Source organism: Dipodomys ordii, unplaced genomic scaffold (assembly GCF_000151885.1).
Source record: "Dipodomys ordii isolate 6190 unplaced genomic scaffold, Dord_2.0 Scaffold27, whole genome shotgun sequence".
In the NCBI taxonomy this organism is placed as follows: domain Eukaryota; kingdom Metazoa; phylum Chordata; class Mammalia; order Rodentia; family Heteromyidae; genus Dipodomys; species Dipodomys ordii.
In genome coordinates this window covers 16,711,847-16,728,505 of record NW_012267243.1, presented here as the reverse complement: position 1 = coordinate 16,728,505, position 16,659 = coordinate 16,711,847, and the positions used below count along the sequence as shown (strand labels likewise).

Below are 16,659 nucleotides of genomic sequence, written 5' to 3'. Positions count from 1 at the left end.
CTCTCCCTCCCTCCCTCTCTCCCCCCTTCCTTCCTCCCTCTCTCCCCCTACTTCTCTTTCATACCACTCAAGTAAGCGCAGTTTATAAAGTATCATGAACACAATTAACCCGTGGAAACGGTCTTTTGCCTGGAAGCTGTAGGGGAGAGAAGATTCGGGTCGATGGGTTAGATACGTCTTTCTGCACAAAATTTTGGGGTTTCTGTAGTATAATTTGTTTAGTGTGGCTGATAATTGTCATGATATATTGATAGGTTCAAAAGAAGTACTCAGCTCTAGTTCCCTACTGAGTCTTCCTGCAAACTACTGCTTAAGTGGTCTCATATTTTTCATGAAATTTCTAGCTCTTACTTATTTTATGGTCTATGCAGCTTTCATCATTTAAAAGGAAAGAGGTGCAGTTTGTACTTTATTATAAGCAGATAATTGAACAATTGTTTCCATTATTGTGTTACTTTCTTATAACACCACGGAAATGCAATACTTGCAACTTTGTCTTTTATCTGTTTCATATTTGACTAATTTGTGGATGTTTAATGTGACCTCAGTTTTTCTCACTTTAAACCACTTCTTAGAATACAATTTATCCTGGGTGTTTTGGTAAGGTTACTATTAAATGGTATATGTTACTCAAAAAATGTGAAAACTTAAGCCGGGTGCCCGTGGCTCACGCCTATAATCCTAGCTACTCAGGAGACTGAGATCTGAGGATTGAGGTTCAAAGCCAGCCTGGGCAGGAAAGTCCATGAGACTCTTATCTCCAATAAAACCACAGAAAACCAGAAGTGGCGGTGTGGATCAAGTGGTAGAGCACTAGCCTTGAGCTGAAGAGCGTAGAGACAGTGCCCAAGCCCAGAGTTCAAGCCCCAGGACCAACGGAAGAAAAAAAAAGTGAAAACTTAATCAACTACAATCATCATTTTTATAGTTGAAAAATGACAAGGAAGGATTCTCAGAAATTCTTAAGATTTATTCAATATTTCCAGTTACGTGTTTTATTTCAAATAGTAAACCTCCTAGTGTGACTCATTTTTTTTAAAGCTTAGCATAAAGTTTAGAGGATTGTGAAAGATGTGTTCCTCTTTTCCAGTTACAAAACCACAGCAATCTGCCAAGCAATAATGTAACAGTAGAAAGGCTTTTAGTTTATTACATTAACCTTTTGAAAACTTTTTGTTACTAAACTATCTTGAAGGGAATTACATACCATTTTACTTTTATAATAAATCCTTCCTTTAACAAGATTATTCTATATATTTCACCTTAACGTGATCATCTAAGTTACACCAATACTCAGAAAAGAGCATTCTTTGTTTTTTGTTTTGGTGCTACTAGGGTTTGAACTCAAGACTTCATAAGCTTGTTAGTCGTGTCCAACCACTTCAGCCATGCCTTTGGAACTTCTTGTTTATTTGAGGTCAGGGCCATGCACTTGTTAGGCAGGTGTTATATCATTTCACCCCAGAACCTTAAAGATACATTCTTGATTATATTCATCTTGCCTACTTGTGAGTAAAATAAACATTTAGTTGTTGGCTTCTCTTTAACTTGCTATGCTTATGGAAATAAAATGGATAAGTATAGGTCAAAGGATCCCAAGTTAGGGACCAGTTCTAAAAAGAATTATAATAACAGTATATGATCTTGGTTGGTTTTTACCTGAAAAGGAAGAAAAGTTGGGTACGTAATGGACAAGAGAACTTAGCTGGAGGAAGTTCTCTCCTAAAGGCCTCCACTGTTCTGTGAAATTTGGTACCATAGTTGTTACAATTGAGGACTCCATTCAACCTAAAAGTAAAGAATACTGTAAAACGGTTCTTATCTGGGTCAGGATAAAGGAGAGGAAATCGTTTAATCTTTTTGTCTCTTGTCTCTACTTTTAATCTAGAGGTTATTGTAGCTGGGTGCCAGTGGCCTATGCCTATAAGTCTGGCTACTCAGCAGGCTGAGATTTGGAGAATCACAGTTTGAGGCTAGTCCTAGGCAGAAAAACTCACCAGGCTCTATCTCCAAAACAACAGCAAAGCAAGCAGCATAAAGCAGAGCTAAGGCTCCGTGGCTCAAGTGGTAGAGCATTGGCCTAGCAATTATGAGGTTCTGATTTCAAACTCAGCACCTCCAAAAAGAAAAGATTATTTAAGTTTTCTAAGATGGCACTTGCATTTATTTGCTTCCCATATGAATCCCTTATGCCCCTGTTATGCACCCCTATCTTCTCAACTAGCAATAGGGCCAATTCACAAGGTTTCTCAGTAAATTAAAATTGTATTCTAAGATATAGAAAAAAATTAACCTAGATTTGATTGGCTAGTTTGAAAAGAGCTCAAATATTAACTTATAAATAATTTTATAATGTTTCAAACTTTGTTGCGCGCATGTGCTGGTACCGGGGCTTGAACCCACTCTTGGCTTGTATTTTTCCACTCAAGACTACCACCACACCACATGAACCATATCTCTATTTCTGGCTTTTTTACTGGAGATATGAATATCATAGATTTTTTTTTTGTTCCACCTGCCTTCCGACCTCAATCCTCAGATCTCAGCCTCCTGAGTAGCTAGAATTGTAATTGTGAACCACTAGCACCTGACTATCACTTGTACAGTTAATCTAAACCTAGAGTCTGAGTTCACATGATGATTTTAATTTCCTTTTTAGAAAATTTATCCTGATAAAATGCTAGAACAGCTGAATTTGTGAGGAAAACAATTGCTTATCACAACAGACTATTTTTGAAGATATCAATAATTATTTCATTGTCTTTATATAAAACTTGGGGTTTCTAAAATATAATAAAATACTATTATTTTATTAAATATCTTAGTATAAGGTTGACCTTTTTGTAACCTGAGTAGCTGCCATATTTATCTTTCATATTTTTGTGTTTTGTTTCCAGTTTGAATTCTTCTACAACATCCTTTAAAAAAATCGTCTATAGAGAGTATGAGGCATATTTTAAGAAGGAAAAACCACAATCAAGCATTTCAGGTAAGCCTGAAACATTTTTTACTTTTAAATGATAACTTTCTTTAGATAATGTGCTACTTATTTGTATCTAAATACCCACTTAGTGCCATTTTGTAAAACTGTTGTTTTCAAATGATACTGGCTATATAATATGTGGGCTTGGTGCACAAGGATTAAGCCAGACAGCAGCCCTTCTGAGCTGGAGTCCTGGGACATTTCACAAGTCACAATATCCATGAAGCCATCTATGTTTACCCGTTGTCAAAAACAGACACAGAATGCAATTGTAATAATATTCAGTAGTCTAGATAAGGAAGAAGCACAGATAAGCTAGGCGATGGTGGCTCACGCCTGTAATCCTAGCTACTCAGGAGGCTGAGATCTAAGGATCCCGGTTCAAAGCCAGCCCGGGCAGGAAAGTCTGTGAGACTAGAAAAACCGGAAGTGGCGCTATGGCTCAAGCGGTAGAGCGCTCGCCTTGAGCTGAAGAGCCCAGGGACAGTGTCCAAGCCCAGAGTTCAAGCCCCAGGACCAAAAAAGAAGCACAGATGTGCTTAACAGAATGTCTTCTTGATCATTTGATCCACAGAATGATCATATATCTTACAGTATTGTGGATCTCAATGTGTATGTATTCCTTCAGCCATTGTCTATTCTCTGTGTATTGTCATTTATCTATTTTCCTTTGAATATATATGCATTTAAATATTGTTTTAAATAATTACGTATGAACCCACCAAGCAATTTTTTTAAAAGAAAATCTTCATTTTTCTTCCTGTCATCTTTAATCAAGGAGGCTAGGTTGACTAGGGTTTTAGAATCTTAAATATGGACGCATTTTCACAGGAATGATGGGAGGGCCTCTTCTCATTGGATCCTCCTACCCACAGTTCATCCGTCCTTCTCCAAATCAGGCGAGTGTCTGTCAGAGTTCCTGGACTCTCTCTCTGCCTCTTTCCTACTCATCACAGTCTGTCCCTCCTCTCATGTCTGTTAATCTGTAATCCTTCTTGGACTGAGTCATCATTCCAGTCAAAAATCAATAAGAACAAAGCAAAACAAAACCATGCTCAGACAAATACCTAACTAGATAAAGAAAAACAAATCTATTTCCTCTTGCTTTTTCACCTTTTCTTCGCTACTGATTTCCTGGGTGAGGAGTCTACATCATTCTCTACATTTCCTCTTATTACATCTCTCCCTAAGGTGCTCAAATATGATTGAGTCCCTTGCAGTTGCTCTGATAAAAATGTCAGTGCCTGTGTTTGCCTGCCGATTCCTCTATTCCTCTTTCTTATACTTAGTCCCCTTTTCTAAAGATGCATTTAGGTCCAAGACACAGTATATACAGGCTAGGAGGTGAGCGTGTATGGTGCATTAAGGGGACTATGACAGGATCAGCCAGGGGGAGGGGGGCAACAATCACACAAACCAGAACTAGCAAGTGATACAACTAGAGGAGGGACACAACCAGATAAGGGAACTGCGTGGTTAGGGCTTTTCTTGAGGGAAGTCAGGACTCATTGAAAGGAGTTAAGCAAGAGGGAGAGACTAATATTTCTTCTTTAGATAGACAAGTCCAGAGCCCAAGAAACTAGTTTGAGCATTTTGGTGTCAGTCTAGATAAGAAGAGTGTCCAAAGATATTTAGAAACTAAAATCAACTAAGCAGGATGCTGATAATGAATACGAGAGGAATAATGATGGTCTTCATAGGTTTTAAACAGAAGAATGGAAGGAAAATTTAGGAAAAAGAGAAGCCTTATGAAGGAAGCTAATGAGCTCAGATTTGGAGTTCAAGGTGTCTGTGCAGGGCCTGTGTAATACTGACAACTGCACAGACAGATATGCAAGTTTGTTTTTTAGGAGCAAGATTTGAACTAGATATCAAAGTTGGGAGACACCATCATTAAGGTGGTAAATGCTGCTTCAAGAGAGGGTGAGAATACACAAGTGTAGACAGAGCTCGAAGGAGCAAGGTCCAAAGTATATGCAAAGAAGGAAAAGGTCACCAAGGAGCTTGAGAAAGTTTGCCCAGAAAGAACAGGGGAAGCAAGGGAATGCGGTGTCCTGGAATCAAGGGTCAAGCATCACCAAGAACTATTCACAGGGGGACCAAAAATGCTTTGCTGCCTTTGGTCAGGGAGTAGTAAGGACCATCACATGGCAAGGGTTAAAGAGAGAATGGAAATGGGGAAACAGAAGCAGTCAGAATTATGCACAATTCTTTTCAAAAACTGGGATGAGAAACAGGGTAGTTCTGCAAGGGAGTGAGGGACCTTGGAATTCAAAGGCACTCAAAGCTTGAGCTAAGTTAGTGGTAGATAAACAAAGAGTTCCTACTTTTATTGTGGGTCAGGGGAGGACAGTAAGGTTGTCCGTGAAATTACATTTGTAGTTGTGGACAGAAAGTTGAAGAGTCTTCTCTCTACCACAGAGTTTATTCATTTTAATGCTGAAACTCCAAGCTTAGCATGTACAGTAGAATTTTAAATATGATTCGATTAAATCGTAAGTGGGTAAAGTGGGGAATGATCTAGCAAGCATGTTCCTTAGGCCTAGGGTAGGTGGTTGAAGCTACCTATGGCTTCAGTCAAGTTAACCAAATGTTATGCCTGTGCTAGGGAAGACATTGTTCTGAGTGTCACTGGGGCAGAAAGGCCCAATGCAAGTCTGGACCCTTTTAAGCAACAACAAGGAAGCACTGGTAGCTTTTGAAGAGGAAAGTATTGTAAGGGAAACCCTTTCAGAGGATGAACTTCAGTGGTGAATTCCCGAGTTAACCGTATTAATCAGAAAGAGACCTTGAGAGTTGATGTAAACAGCCTGCGATTTATGCTTAAGCCCTTGTCACTTCAATCATTACCTTTCTGTCAGCGGCTGTAGACTCTGGGATGTATTTGTTCTAGGAGGACTAAGGAATTCTAACATGCATTTCTGTGTGGCCTTCTCTTGAACTCCTCTGAAATAGAGTACAGGATCCTGTTCATCCCTGGTTGGAGTTAAGATAAGGAGGCAGGGCTTCTCTGAAAGCAAAGCCTCAGATTTGATTGCAACAACAACAAAAACAGCTGTATGCAACCACTGTCATTAACTTCATGGTAACTCCTGTTCCCCAGCCTAATCCTTGTCACTTGTATCTTTGACCTATTTGCTGTTCCAGCTACCTGCTACATATGGTTCTAGCTGAGGTCCTGAACAAGTCATGGTACCTCCCTTTAGTAGCATGAGCCCAGATGTTACTGTGTGTGCAGGTAGGGGCTGGGCTGCCAGGCAGAATTCTGAAGATGCTTGTCCAATAGGGTTTATGGACATCTGGATAGATGGAGGGACCAGACTCATTTTCAAGAGTTCTATTTTGTGCTTTAAGAAGTCTAATGATCTTGGTTTTGGTGGTAGTAGGATTTGAGCTTAAGCCTTCATGCTGGCTAGGCATGCTCTTCAGTTTGGTTATTTTTGAGACAGGTCTTGCTTTTTATTGGGTCTGGGACATGACCTACTTATTTTCACTTCTTCACCAAGAAGAAGGCTGCAAAGGGGTAAGGAAATATGGTTAATGGAGAGGCAAAAGAGCAATTCAAAAAAATATCACTCATGTGTTTGCCTACATGCTAAAATATTTGACTTGCATTTATAAAATTTAAAATATATCATATATCAACATATATAATATATTGAAATATAGTATACATTTTGCACTTAGTCTTTCCTTGTTTCTGAATAAACACGCCAATGTCCATTGAAACATGAAGTCTCATTAGGTTAATGATTTATGAGGCTTATTCCTGGCATCTGCCTTCGCACTCATACAATGCCAACTCACAAATCAACCAAGCAAGGACTCACGCCAACAAATGCAGCGTATCATGTGACAGCACTGTCACTGCGTACTTGGCTCCCGGGCGACCCAGGCAGAGTTTCCATGAGAACCAAGATAGAAAGCAGCATCTAGACTCAAGATTGGGCAGTATCATCAGATAGGGTCAGGGCTCCAAACATCTGGATTATTCTGGGAAGATGAGGGTTTGAACGTGCTTCGTGGGAGGTAATGGAGAAAGGTGTGTCTCGAGGATTTAAAGACCTGTGTTGTGGTTCCACTGAGTCATATAGATTGACCATGGGCAAACCATCTTGGCCCCATACACACCTCCCAGGTTTTCTTAACCACCTCTAATGGCCTTCATGGTCCTGTGCAGAGCTAACATCAAAATAAACAAACAAGAGGCTTTAGGCACAAGAAGGTATGAAACACTACAACAAGGAGTTTAGTTAAGAAAAAAATAATAACAGATAACGGTAGCTAGGAGGGTAGGTGTAAGAAACAGGGCTTCTTCTCTTGAGATTTTGGTTAGTCTTGCTGCTATAGCCAATTCCCAAAAATGTAGCGCCTTAAAACAACACACACTTGTTTATCCCATTATTGTTATAGTTCTACAGGTGGCAAGTTTAAAAAGAGTTGTGCTGGGTTGAAATCAAGGTGTTGGCAAAGCTGTGTTACTTCTGGAGGTTGAAGAGGAAAAGTGTTTCCTTGCCCGTTTTGTTTCCTAGAAGCTGTCTATATTCATGGGCTCAAAGCCCCTTCCATCATAAAGCCATCATCTAATCTCTTTCTAAATTTCTCTTACATCTCTCTTAAGGGCCTCTTGTGGTTACACTGGTCCTATCTGATAACCCAGAAAAATCTCCATCCCTCAAGATCTTTAATTTGATCACATGTGCAAGAGTCCTATTGCATATTCTGTCCTGTATATTCATGGATCCTAGGTATTAAAACATGGACTTATCTGAGGGGAGGGGACATTACTTTGTTTACTACATCCACCAAACCAAATCTTCACACACAATCTTCTGCTGCAGGGAACAGCCCTATGACATACCTGGTACCCAGAACTAGAATCTCACTGGCTGTCCATAACAACTTGGTCTTCCTCACTTTCTACTTCATAGCTAAACCATTAGGAAGTCCTGAAAATTCCTCCTAAATATCTAATATATTCTTTCCTCATCATCTCTACCACCATAACCTCCATCTTTCCAACATCTCTCAAACAGCCTTCTCTCCCAGACACTCTGGATTCTCCTAAGAACACTCTTCTCAAACACAGCTAGAGATGTGAAAATAAAAATCTACACCTTCCTGAAAACCTCAGTGGCCTCTGATTATTATTAAAGACAAAACTCTAAAAAGGCTTGAAGTATTGGGCCTCAGTTTATGACTTCAGCTCTGCCTTTTCCCTTTTTCTTACTATGAAGATCTTTTATGGCCATCTAGCTATTATCTGAACAGGCCGAGTTTCCTGAAATCTCAGGGTCTTTGTACACACTAATCTCACTCTCCATCTCTTTGCCTCTGTGCCTTTGATCTCAGGGAAAGCATCACTACCTACGGAGCATGTTTTCCTTACTCTCACACTCTTCCTGGCTCCAAGGTTAAATTAGATCCCTCTACCAAATTCTCTTCCCAGCAGTTTAGACTTCCCTTTCATAACACCACAGTTTTAAATTAACTATTTATATGAACATTTGTTAAAATCTGGCTTTCCTACTAGCTATAAACTCTATTGGATACATTTTGGGAGTCTATCTATTTTATGCTTATCTACCACTGAAATTATGACACCTAGGACAATGGTGAGCAGTCATTATTTTGTGTGCCAGTCCTGAAGCTCGAATTCAAAGCTTTTTTGCTCAAGGCTAGTGCTCTAGCATTTGAGCCACAGCTCCACTTCCTGCTTTTCTGGTGCATAATTGGAGACTAAAGGACTTTCCTGACTGGGACGGCTTCAAATGATATTCCTCAGATCTTAGCCTCCTGAGTAGCTAGGATTATAAGCATGAGCCACAAGAGTCTGGCAATCAATATATTTTTTTAAATGAATGAATACAAAGTGAAGGGTGTGATATAATGAAATGGCTTAAAGTTCTCTAAGAGTCACACAGATATAAAGATATAAGTTTAAATTATGACTTTTCCCTCTTATTATTTTTGTGAGCCTGGACAAGATATTTAAATTTTCTGAAGCTCAGCTTTCTCAGCTGTAATAGGAGGATCTTAATATCTATCTTAAAATTATTTTCAGAATTAACTTAAGGTTTTATAGTGCTCAGGTGGAAGTCCTGTCTGAATTATCACCACCGCAAACAATTAATGGTGGAACTCCATAACCATGGTAACTTCCTCCCCCCTTCCCCCCCCCCCCCCCCCCCCGGCCACGAATAGCTTGGAAGTCAGAGCAGCTGATCCCTGTCATTTGTCTGAGGTGGGGCTTTGGTGATAGATCTCCAAGCATTCATGGACGCAGAATCACATGGGAGTGAGCAAGCATTGAAGTACAGATTCACGAGGTCCATCTCAGATCTGGGGATGTTGTGGTAACTGGGAAACTTTCTTCTAAGCTATTCTGAAATGGAGACCTCACGGACTACATTTTGAGGATTTCTAGTGTGTGATTCTTCAAAACCTGGACTCAGATATAAACTTTTCAGTTAACTCCCCTGACACATTTGTTTCTGTATCCCGTCTGCTCCCTTAGTTTCTGTTCAATATTGCCCTGGGAGCTGCTGCAGTGTATGTCTATGTCCAGACTAGCTTTGAGAGCTCCTGGCAGAGGAACTCTTTGTAGTCCAGCACAGTGTTTGGCACGTAGCAAGTAGAATCTTTCTCCGGATATCTGCTTACTTAGCCTGCTCCCGGCTTGTTCCCTGTCATGTAACTGATTTTTTTACCAGCTTCTCAAATCAGATATCTTGAAGTCATCCTTAGCTTTCCTCTTTCAGGTGCCCTGTGTGACTCATCACAAGTTCCTGTTGGCTTTACTTTCAAATGTGTCCAGAAATCCTATCACTCTCATCTTTTCATAGCTACACATGCTGACCCAATAAATCACCATCTCTGTCCTACACTATCAGATCTCTGCTTTTACTCAGTTCACTACAGAGACTATACACAGTCTAGAGTCACTACACAGACTATACACAGTCTATGGTCACTACATAGACTTCTTTCCTCAGAGGAGTACACATGTCAAACCATACCTCATTTGCACAAAGATCCAGCAATTTGCCACTGTTTTTGGAAGAAAATCCAAAGTCTTTCACAGAGACTGGGTAAACTCGCCCTTCACATCTCTCTCTTGTCTCCTTCTTCCTGCTTGTTATTTTCTTTAGATTCATTAAGCTCACTTCTAGTTAAGGGATTTTGAACCCCCCCCCCGGACTAGAGATCTATGTGACTTGCTCTTTTACTTCACTGAGGTCTCTGAGGTTCCCACTTCGGAAAAATCTAAGGTAACCAGTCCCTCACATCTTCTGCATAATTGAAAATGATCTCTTCTTTTGACAATATGGATAATAGTCTTTTTTTTAAAAAAGAAAATACAGTGATTACGGTGGGTTGTTTTTGGTTAGAACTATTTCTTTTACTCTTGAATTGCTTTGAGTTTAGGCCAAAGATTTTATCCTCCTATTTTTTAAAAATAGGATTACCATAATGCAGCTAGAGTTGGCAAAGTCTTCTAGACTTCAGAGAAGCAGGTCACCTTTAGGACCAGGAAGAATGACAGCAATCACTTTAGGGGTTTCTTGAATACTCTTATTTCTTAACAGCCCTGTCTTTGATGATCCTAAACACCGTTGACTTAAAATTTTTGTTCCATAGGACTTCTTGGGCCTACTTTATATGCTGAAGTTGGAGATACCTTGAAAGTTCACTTCAAAAACAAGGCTGACAAGCCTGTAAGCATCCACCCTCAAGGAATTAGATACAGTAAACTCTCAGAAGGTAAGAGGGATGTGTTGCCCCTCCAGCAAGAGAAAATGTACAACTCTTGGATTCCATTGTCACAGACTGATAACTGCTGGTCTCATGTTGTCAGAGACTCTCCTTTCTACCCATTGTTCTTATGTATATCATTGCCTTTGTAAGTATCAGACATGAAAAAGGGCATTTGGAATCATCTAGATTTCAGGTTTTGTTACATTTCATGTATCTTAATATTTGAGTGGCAAATTACCTGATCTCTCTAAAGTCTAATATGTTCACCTTTAAGTTTAGAATAATAATACTATATTTTAAGAAGGTTTAAGGCAAGGGTCAGCAAAAGTTTCTGTTAAAAAAAAGGCTACCATAGCTGGGCGCCAGTGGCTCACATCTGTAATCCTAGCTACTCAGGAGGCTGAGATCTGAGGATTGTGGTTCAAAGCCAGCCGGACAGGAAAGACCCTGAGTCTCCTATCTCCAATAAACCACCCGAAAACTGGAAATGGCGCTGTAGCTCAAGTGGTAGTGTGCTCGCCTTAAGCTGAAGAGCTGAGGGACAGCGCCCAGGCCCAGAGTTCAAACCCCACAACCGGCAAAAAAAAAAAAAAAAGGCTACTAGTAAATTGCTTAGCAGGTAATAGAATCTCATGGCAACTACTTAACTCTGTCTATTAGCATAAAAGCAGCCAGGGTGAATAAGTAAACGAATGTATAAGGTTATGTTCCAATAAAACTTTGTTTACAGCAGCAGGCAGCTAGCTGAATTGAACCCACAGTGATATTTGACTAGCCTGACAGGGTTGGTTTGGCACATAATGACGGTCAGTAAGTGGCATTTGATGGTGATGGTACTAGACATAGTTCTGGAATTTTGGACATAGTGAGGTAGTTAAGAACATAGCTTTAAAGAAAGACTTAGCTTTAAAGAAAAACTTAGGTTCAAATTCTAGCATTATAGCTTCTGAATCTATGACTTTTTTTTTTTGGTCGGTTGTGGGGCCTGAACTCTGGGCCTGGGCGCTGTCCCTCAGCTCTTCAGCTCTCTAGGCTAGCACTCTACTACTTGAGTCACAGCACCACTTCCAGCTTTCTTTCTGCTTATGTGGTGCTTATGAGGAATCAAACCCAGGGCCTCATGCATGCAACACAAGCTCTCTACCACCGAGCCACCTTCCCAGCCCCTGAATCTATGACTTTAACATCTCTTAATCTTAGTTCTCTTTATAAAATGGGAGTGGCTATACTCACTCCTCAAGATAGTTTTGAGGATTAAATGAGATCATTCAGGAGATCTCATGCTTCCTATGACTTGATAAGCCTCCCATAAATAACAGAGACTACATGATGATAATGATAGCAATGACCATGAAGATAATGGTAATTAATGCAGGTGACTGTATCAGCCATGGGATAGTAAGAGGCTTTGTTTACATTGTTCTGATTATCCTGCTGTTCTGATTACAGTATTCAGAGTTAAGTTCTATCAAGGACTGCTATAAACAATAATTGTACCAGTTGTTGAAATAAGGGCAGTTGTTGTAATAGTCTATAGTGCAACAATTATTATAGTGTAATTTTGTAACTGTTAGAATAAGAACACTTTAAAACCAAGTCAGACTTCTCATGTTTCACAGATAACCTTCCCTTCTCTCATATATTCCAACCATCATATATGTGAAGCAGTAGCAAACTAGTTTATAGTGTAGTCTTATAGACTAGACTATCCAGTGGAAATCTTATCTTGACCCTTAGCTTCATCACTTTTGGGAAGTTATTCCACCTCTCTGTGTCTTGATTCTCTCACCTTTGAAACTAGAAGAATAATCATACAGAACTCTTATACAGGTTTATTATCATGAAACCTCAGAAAAATGCCTAGCATATAATAAGCATCCAATAAATTTTAGCTTATACAGTGGAGAAGATTCTTCTATCAAAATGTGTTCAAATAGTTTAACATTTACCAGATAATTTGTGAGTCAGAAAGTCATTCTCACACATATTATTTCCTATATAAATTATTGTCACACTCAATACTACTAAGGCCTAAGTGAGCAACAGGTCAATGAAGTCCCTTCTCCAGGCGTATTTGCCTTCGCTAAACTTAATGCTCAAGAAATGTAAAATGTCTATGCTGGGCACGGTGGTATATGCCTCTGCTGCCACCTATAGAAAAGACTATAGGTGACAGGATCTTGGAGCCTGAAGGCAGCCTTGAGCAAAAATATGAAACTCTGCCTGAAAAACAATTAAAGCATGGGCTGGAAGTTGGCTCAGTGGTAGAGTGCTTGCCTCGCATGCATGAGGCCCTGGGTTTGATTCCTCAGCACCACATAAGAAGAAAAAAGTTGGAAGTGGTGCTGTGGTTCAAGTGATAGGGTGCTAGCCTTAAGCTGAAGAGCTGAGGGACAGCGCCCAGGCCCAGCATTCAGCCCCCATGACCGACCAAAAAACAACAACAAAACAAAGCAAAAGAGCACTGGGGGTGTGACTCCAGTGGTAGAGCACCTGTCTAGCAGGTATGAAATGATGAGTAACACACATGCGCGCGCGCGCACACACACACACACACACACACACACACACACACACACACACACACACACACACCCCGTGGGGAAAATAACTGGAATGTCATCTATCTTCAGTATTTAATCTGACAAGACTTCAGGTGTGTCTTCTACATTCCTAACTTCACACATGTCACGCCGTGACATGATGAGCAGCTGCTTAGCGCTTAGCTTGCTCAGGAGGTTTCCAGGCAACGGCATTAGCAAATTGCTCCGCAATGCAAGCAGGAAGGGAACATCTCCCAATGTCAGTGTCCCTTGCAGGATCCACTTCAAATATGGGAGGAGGAGACCGTGGCGGACTTTGCGCCCTCGCTAGGCTGTTTGCACCAGGAAAGAACCTTGCCACATCATTCCTCTTCCCGGAATGTTTACTCAGCCCTATGTTGGCAATCTTAAAAAAAAAAAAGCTTAAGATGCAGCTACCTCTTCAATTTGTTACATCTTTTTCTTCTTTTGGCGATCAAATGAGGGTTTTTTTCTCCTCCTATCATTTGAACCATGCCCCCCCCCCGCCTCCATTTTTTCTTTTTTCATTTGTGATTTCTTAATGGTGCATTGTAGTGCTTCGGGTCTCACAAATAAAGAAAGTAAAATTTTATCCTGGAAATCTAGTCTACATTTCAGAAAATGACTAGTTTTCTATTCATTTTATTATATATTGTTCCTTTAAAAAATTCCTCCTTTTCCAGCTGGGCACTGGTGGTTCAGGTCTATATAATCTTAGATACCCAGGAAGCTGAGAGCTGAGGATCATGGTTTGAAGCCAGTCTGAGCAGAAAAAGCAGTGAGGTTTCTATCTTCAATTAACCACCAAAAAAACAAAAGTAGAGATGTGGCTCAACTGGCAAGAGTGCTAGCCATGAGCACAAAGGTCAGGGACAGTGCACAGGCCTGAGTTCAAGCCCGAGGACCAGCACACACACACACGTGTACACACACACACGTGTACACACACACATGCACATTCCCATAAACATGCATCTCCTTTTCCATGTGTAATACACATCCTCCTCACCAATAGTCTCCCTCCACAGTTTAAGCTATTTTTGTGGCATAAATTAATTAGCTCCCAAGCTAAGTATAGAGAGTTAAATATGATAGGTTAGAGAACCACAGTACTAGAAAGCAAACAGGTGGGTTACTGATTCTGATGAAATAGGTAAATTTTGACTTGCAACAGTACTTAAAATTCATTTAGAAATGTATTTAATAGGAACATGCTTTAACGTCAGGAAATAAAGTATCTGTAACTATGCCTAATCATTGCAAATTTTTTCTATCACCCAAAAGGTCTCAATGGCCAGCTAAATTTTAGAAAGTTTATATGTAAGTAGCATTCACAGAAAAGTCATACCCTTGAGCAAACTTTGTTCAGTAAAATTTTCAAGTTTGTTTTGGTCATTACCTTTAGAAAGCTTGTTTCATTGTCTTAAATTGCCATCGTATTCTTTGATTTATATTCTTGTATTATAACAATGTGATCTGTATCATGAGTACTGAACCACAAATTTAGTTCTATAATATTTAGCCATCTGCTAATAAGCCAATTGTCTGGATTTTAAAACCACACTAGAGGCCATTCCTTACATTTAAGTCTTATAAAATACTCTCTATAAAAAAGAATCTTCTAGATTTTTCTTTAATATTTCAGTGATTGACATAATGTAAGTGACTGTGTTTCTTTTCTTTTGGTTTCTTTTCCTTTTTACTATATATTTTGGGCTTCTATTGACACTTCCTTGAATATATAATAAATACCTATAAGAAACGGTAATCTTAGTATAAAAATTCTTATAAACCACAAGAATGTAAATTTTTCTTCAAAAGAGACGTGTGAGCCCTGTGTAATAAAAATCAAAGACTTTAAGAACCACCAGCATGTTCATTTGCCCACTGCCTGAATTATAGTCTCTAAAGAACATTCTGAACCTCTGCACTGAAGCATTCTTGGCTAAGTCGTTTCAATGGGGAGGAAAGAGTTGATCACATAAATAAGTATCAGGGGAGGGCTGAATGAACACCCTAACGAGTGAGCAGAAAGGCTGTTTTCATGGAACTGCATCATTTTACATTTAAAAAGTACTGACAACCTCTTGGCAAATACTTAGGACATCATGACAAGAACAAACAGATTAGAAAGCTATGGGCTGAGCTGGAAGTAAACAGAATTGAGCAATATTAAAATAAAGGACTCCTTTTGTGTAAAGAACTTATTCTAGACTGAACAAGGACTTTCTGTGCTATAGCACAATATTCTTTCCTGGCCACTTCTCCTCTTTTTAGTTTAGAGTTCTACTCTTTATTTTATCTTAGCCAAAACATCAGATTCACCAAAACTGCATTGACACAAATGATTGCACTAAATAGCTGTTTATATTTCATATCTTACATTAGTGGGTTGAAAAATTGAAAATATAACCTGTCTGTTACATTTGGAAGATAAAATTATTTGAAGTGAAAAGCATAAAAGCCGTGATAAAATTATCCTCTCAGTGGGCTGGGAGGTGGCTCAGTGGTAGAGTGCTTGCCTTGCATGCATGAGGCCCTGGGTTCGATTCCTCAGCACCACATAAGCAAAAAGAAAAAAGCCAGAAGTGGTGCTATGGCTCAAGTAGTAGAGCATTAGCCTTGAGCTGAAGAGCTGAGGGACAGCACCCAGGCCCAGAGTTCAGGCCCCATGACTAGACCGCCCCCCTCAAAAAAATTATCCTATCACTGTATCAATAGTAATTCTTACTTGTATACATAAAGAATATATCCCCAGGTACAAATCCACTTCAAGATGCTTTAATATTCGCCTTTTAAACTTAATAAACATCATCCATTCAAATATTTGAAAACTTTCTTACATTTAACTAATATGTAATTCTGAATGATTTACTTTGGCCAATTATATGGATATTCATGGCTATAGTAACCTTTTCAATATTTATATGTATATCAGAACATCATGTTATATACACACACACACACACACACATACACACACACTGTGTGCCCAGGGCCTGGGCACTGAGCTTGTTTTGCTCAAGTCTAGCTCTCTACCACTTGAGCACAGCACCACTTTTGCCTTTTTCTGTTTATGTGGTACTGAGGAATGGAACCCAAGGCTTCATCGTGCTAGGCAAGCGCTCTACAATGAAGCCAAATTCCCAGCCCACTGGCCTTTTTGCTTATGCTTTTTTGCACTGGAGACCACCTCCAATTCCACTTTTTGCTGGGTAGATAAATCTATCTTGGATTTGTCTGACTGGACTTTGAACGTTAAGCCTCAGATCTCAGCTTTCTAGGTAGCTAGGATTAGAGGTGTGGGCAACTGGAACAGCTAGATATACAACATTGACTAAACTCACTATATTT

At 39.6% G+C, this 16,659-nt stretch overlaps 1 protein-coding gene across 1 annotated transcript in view; it reads left to right on the top strand.

Moving 5' to 3' along the window:
• F5 (coagulation factor V (proaccelerin, labile factor)) overlaps window positions 1-16,659 on the top strand; it is a 64,350-nt gene that overhangs the window by 578 nt on the left and 47,113 nt on the right. Inside the window, exons 2-3 of the mRNA XM_013015738.1 lie at window positions 2,898-2,989; window positions 10,625-10,747. Of these exons, the coding sequence (XP_012871192.1) occupies window positions 2,898-2,989; window positions 10,625-10,747 (215 nt within the window). The remainder of the gene's footprint in view (window positions 1-2,897; window positions 2,990-10,624; window positions 10,748-16,659) is intronic.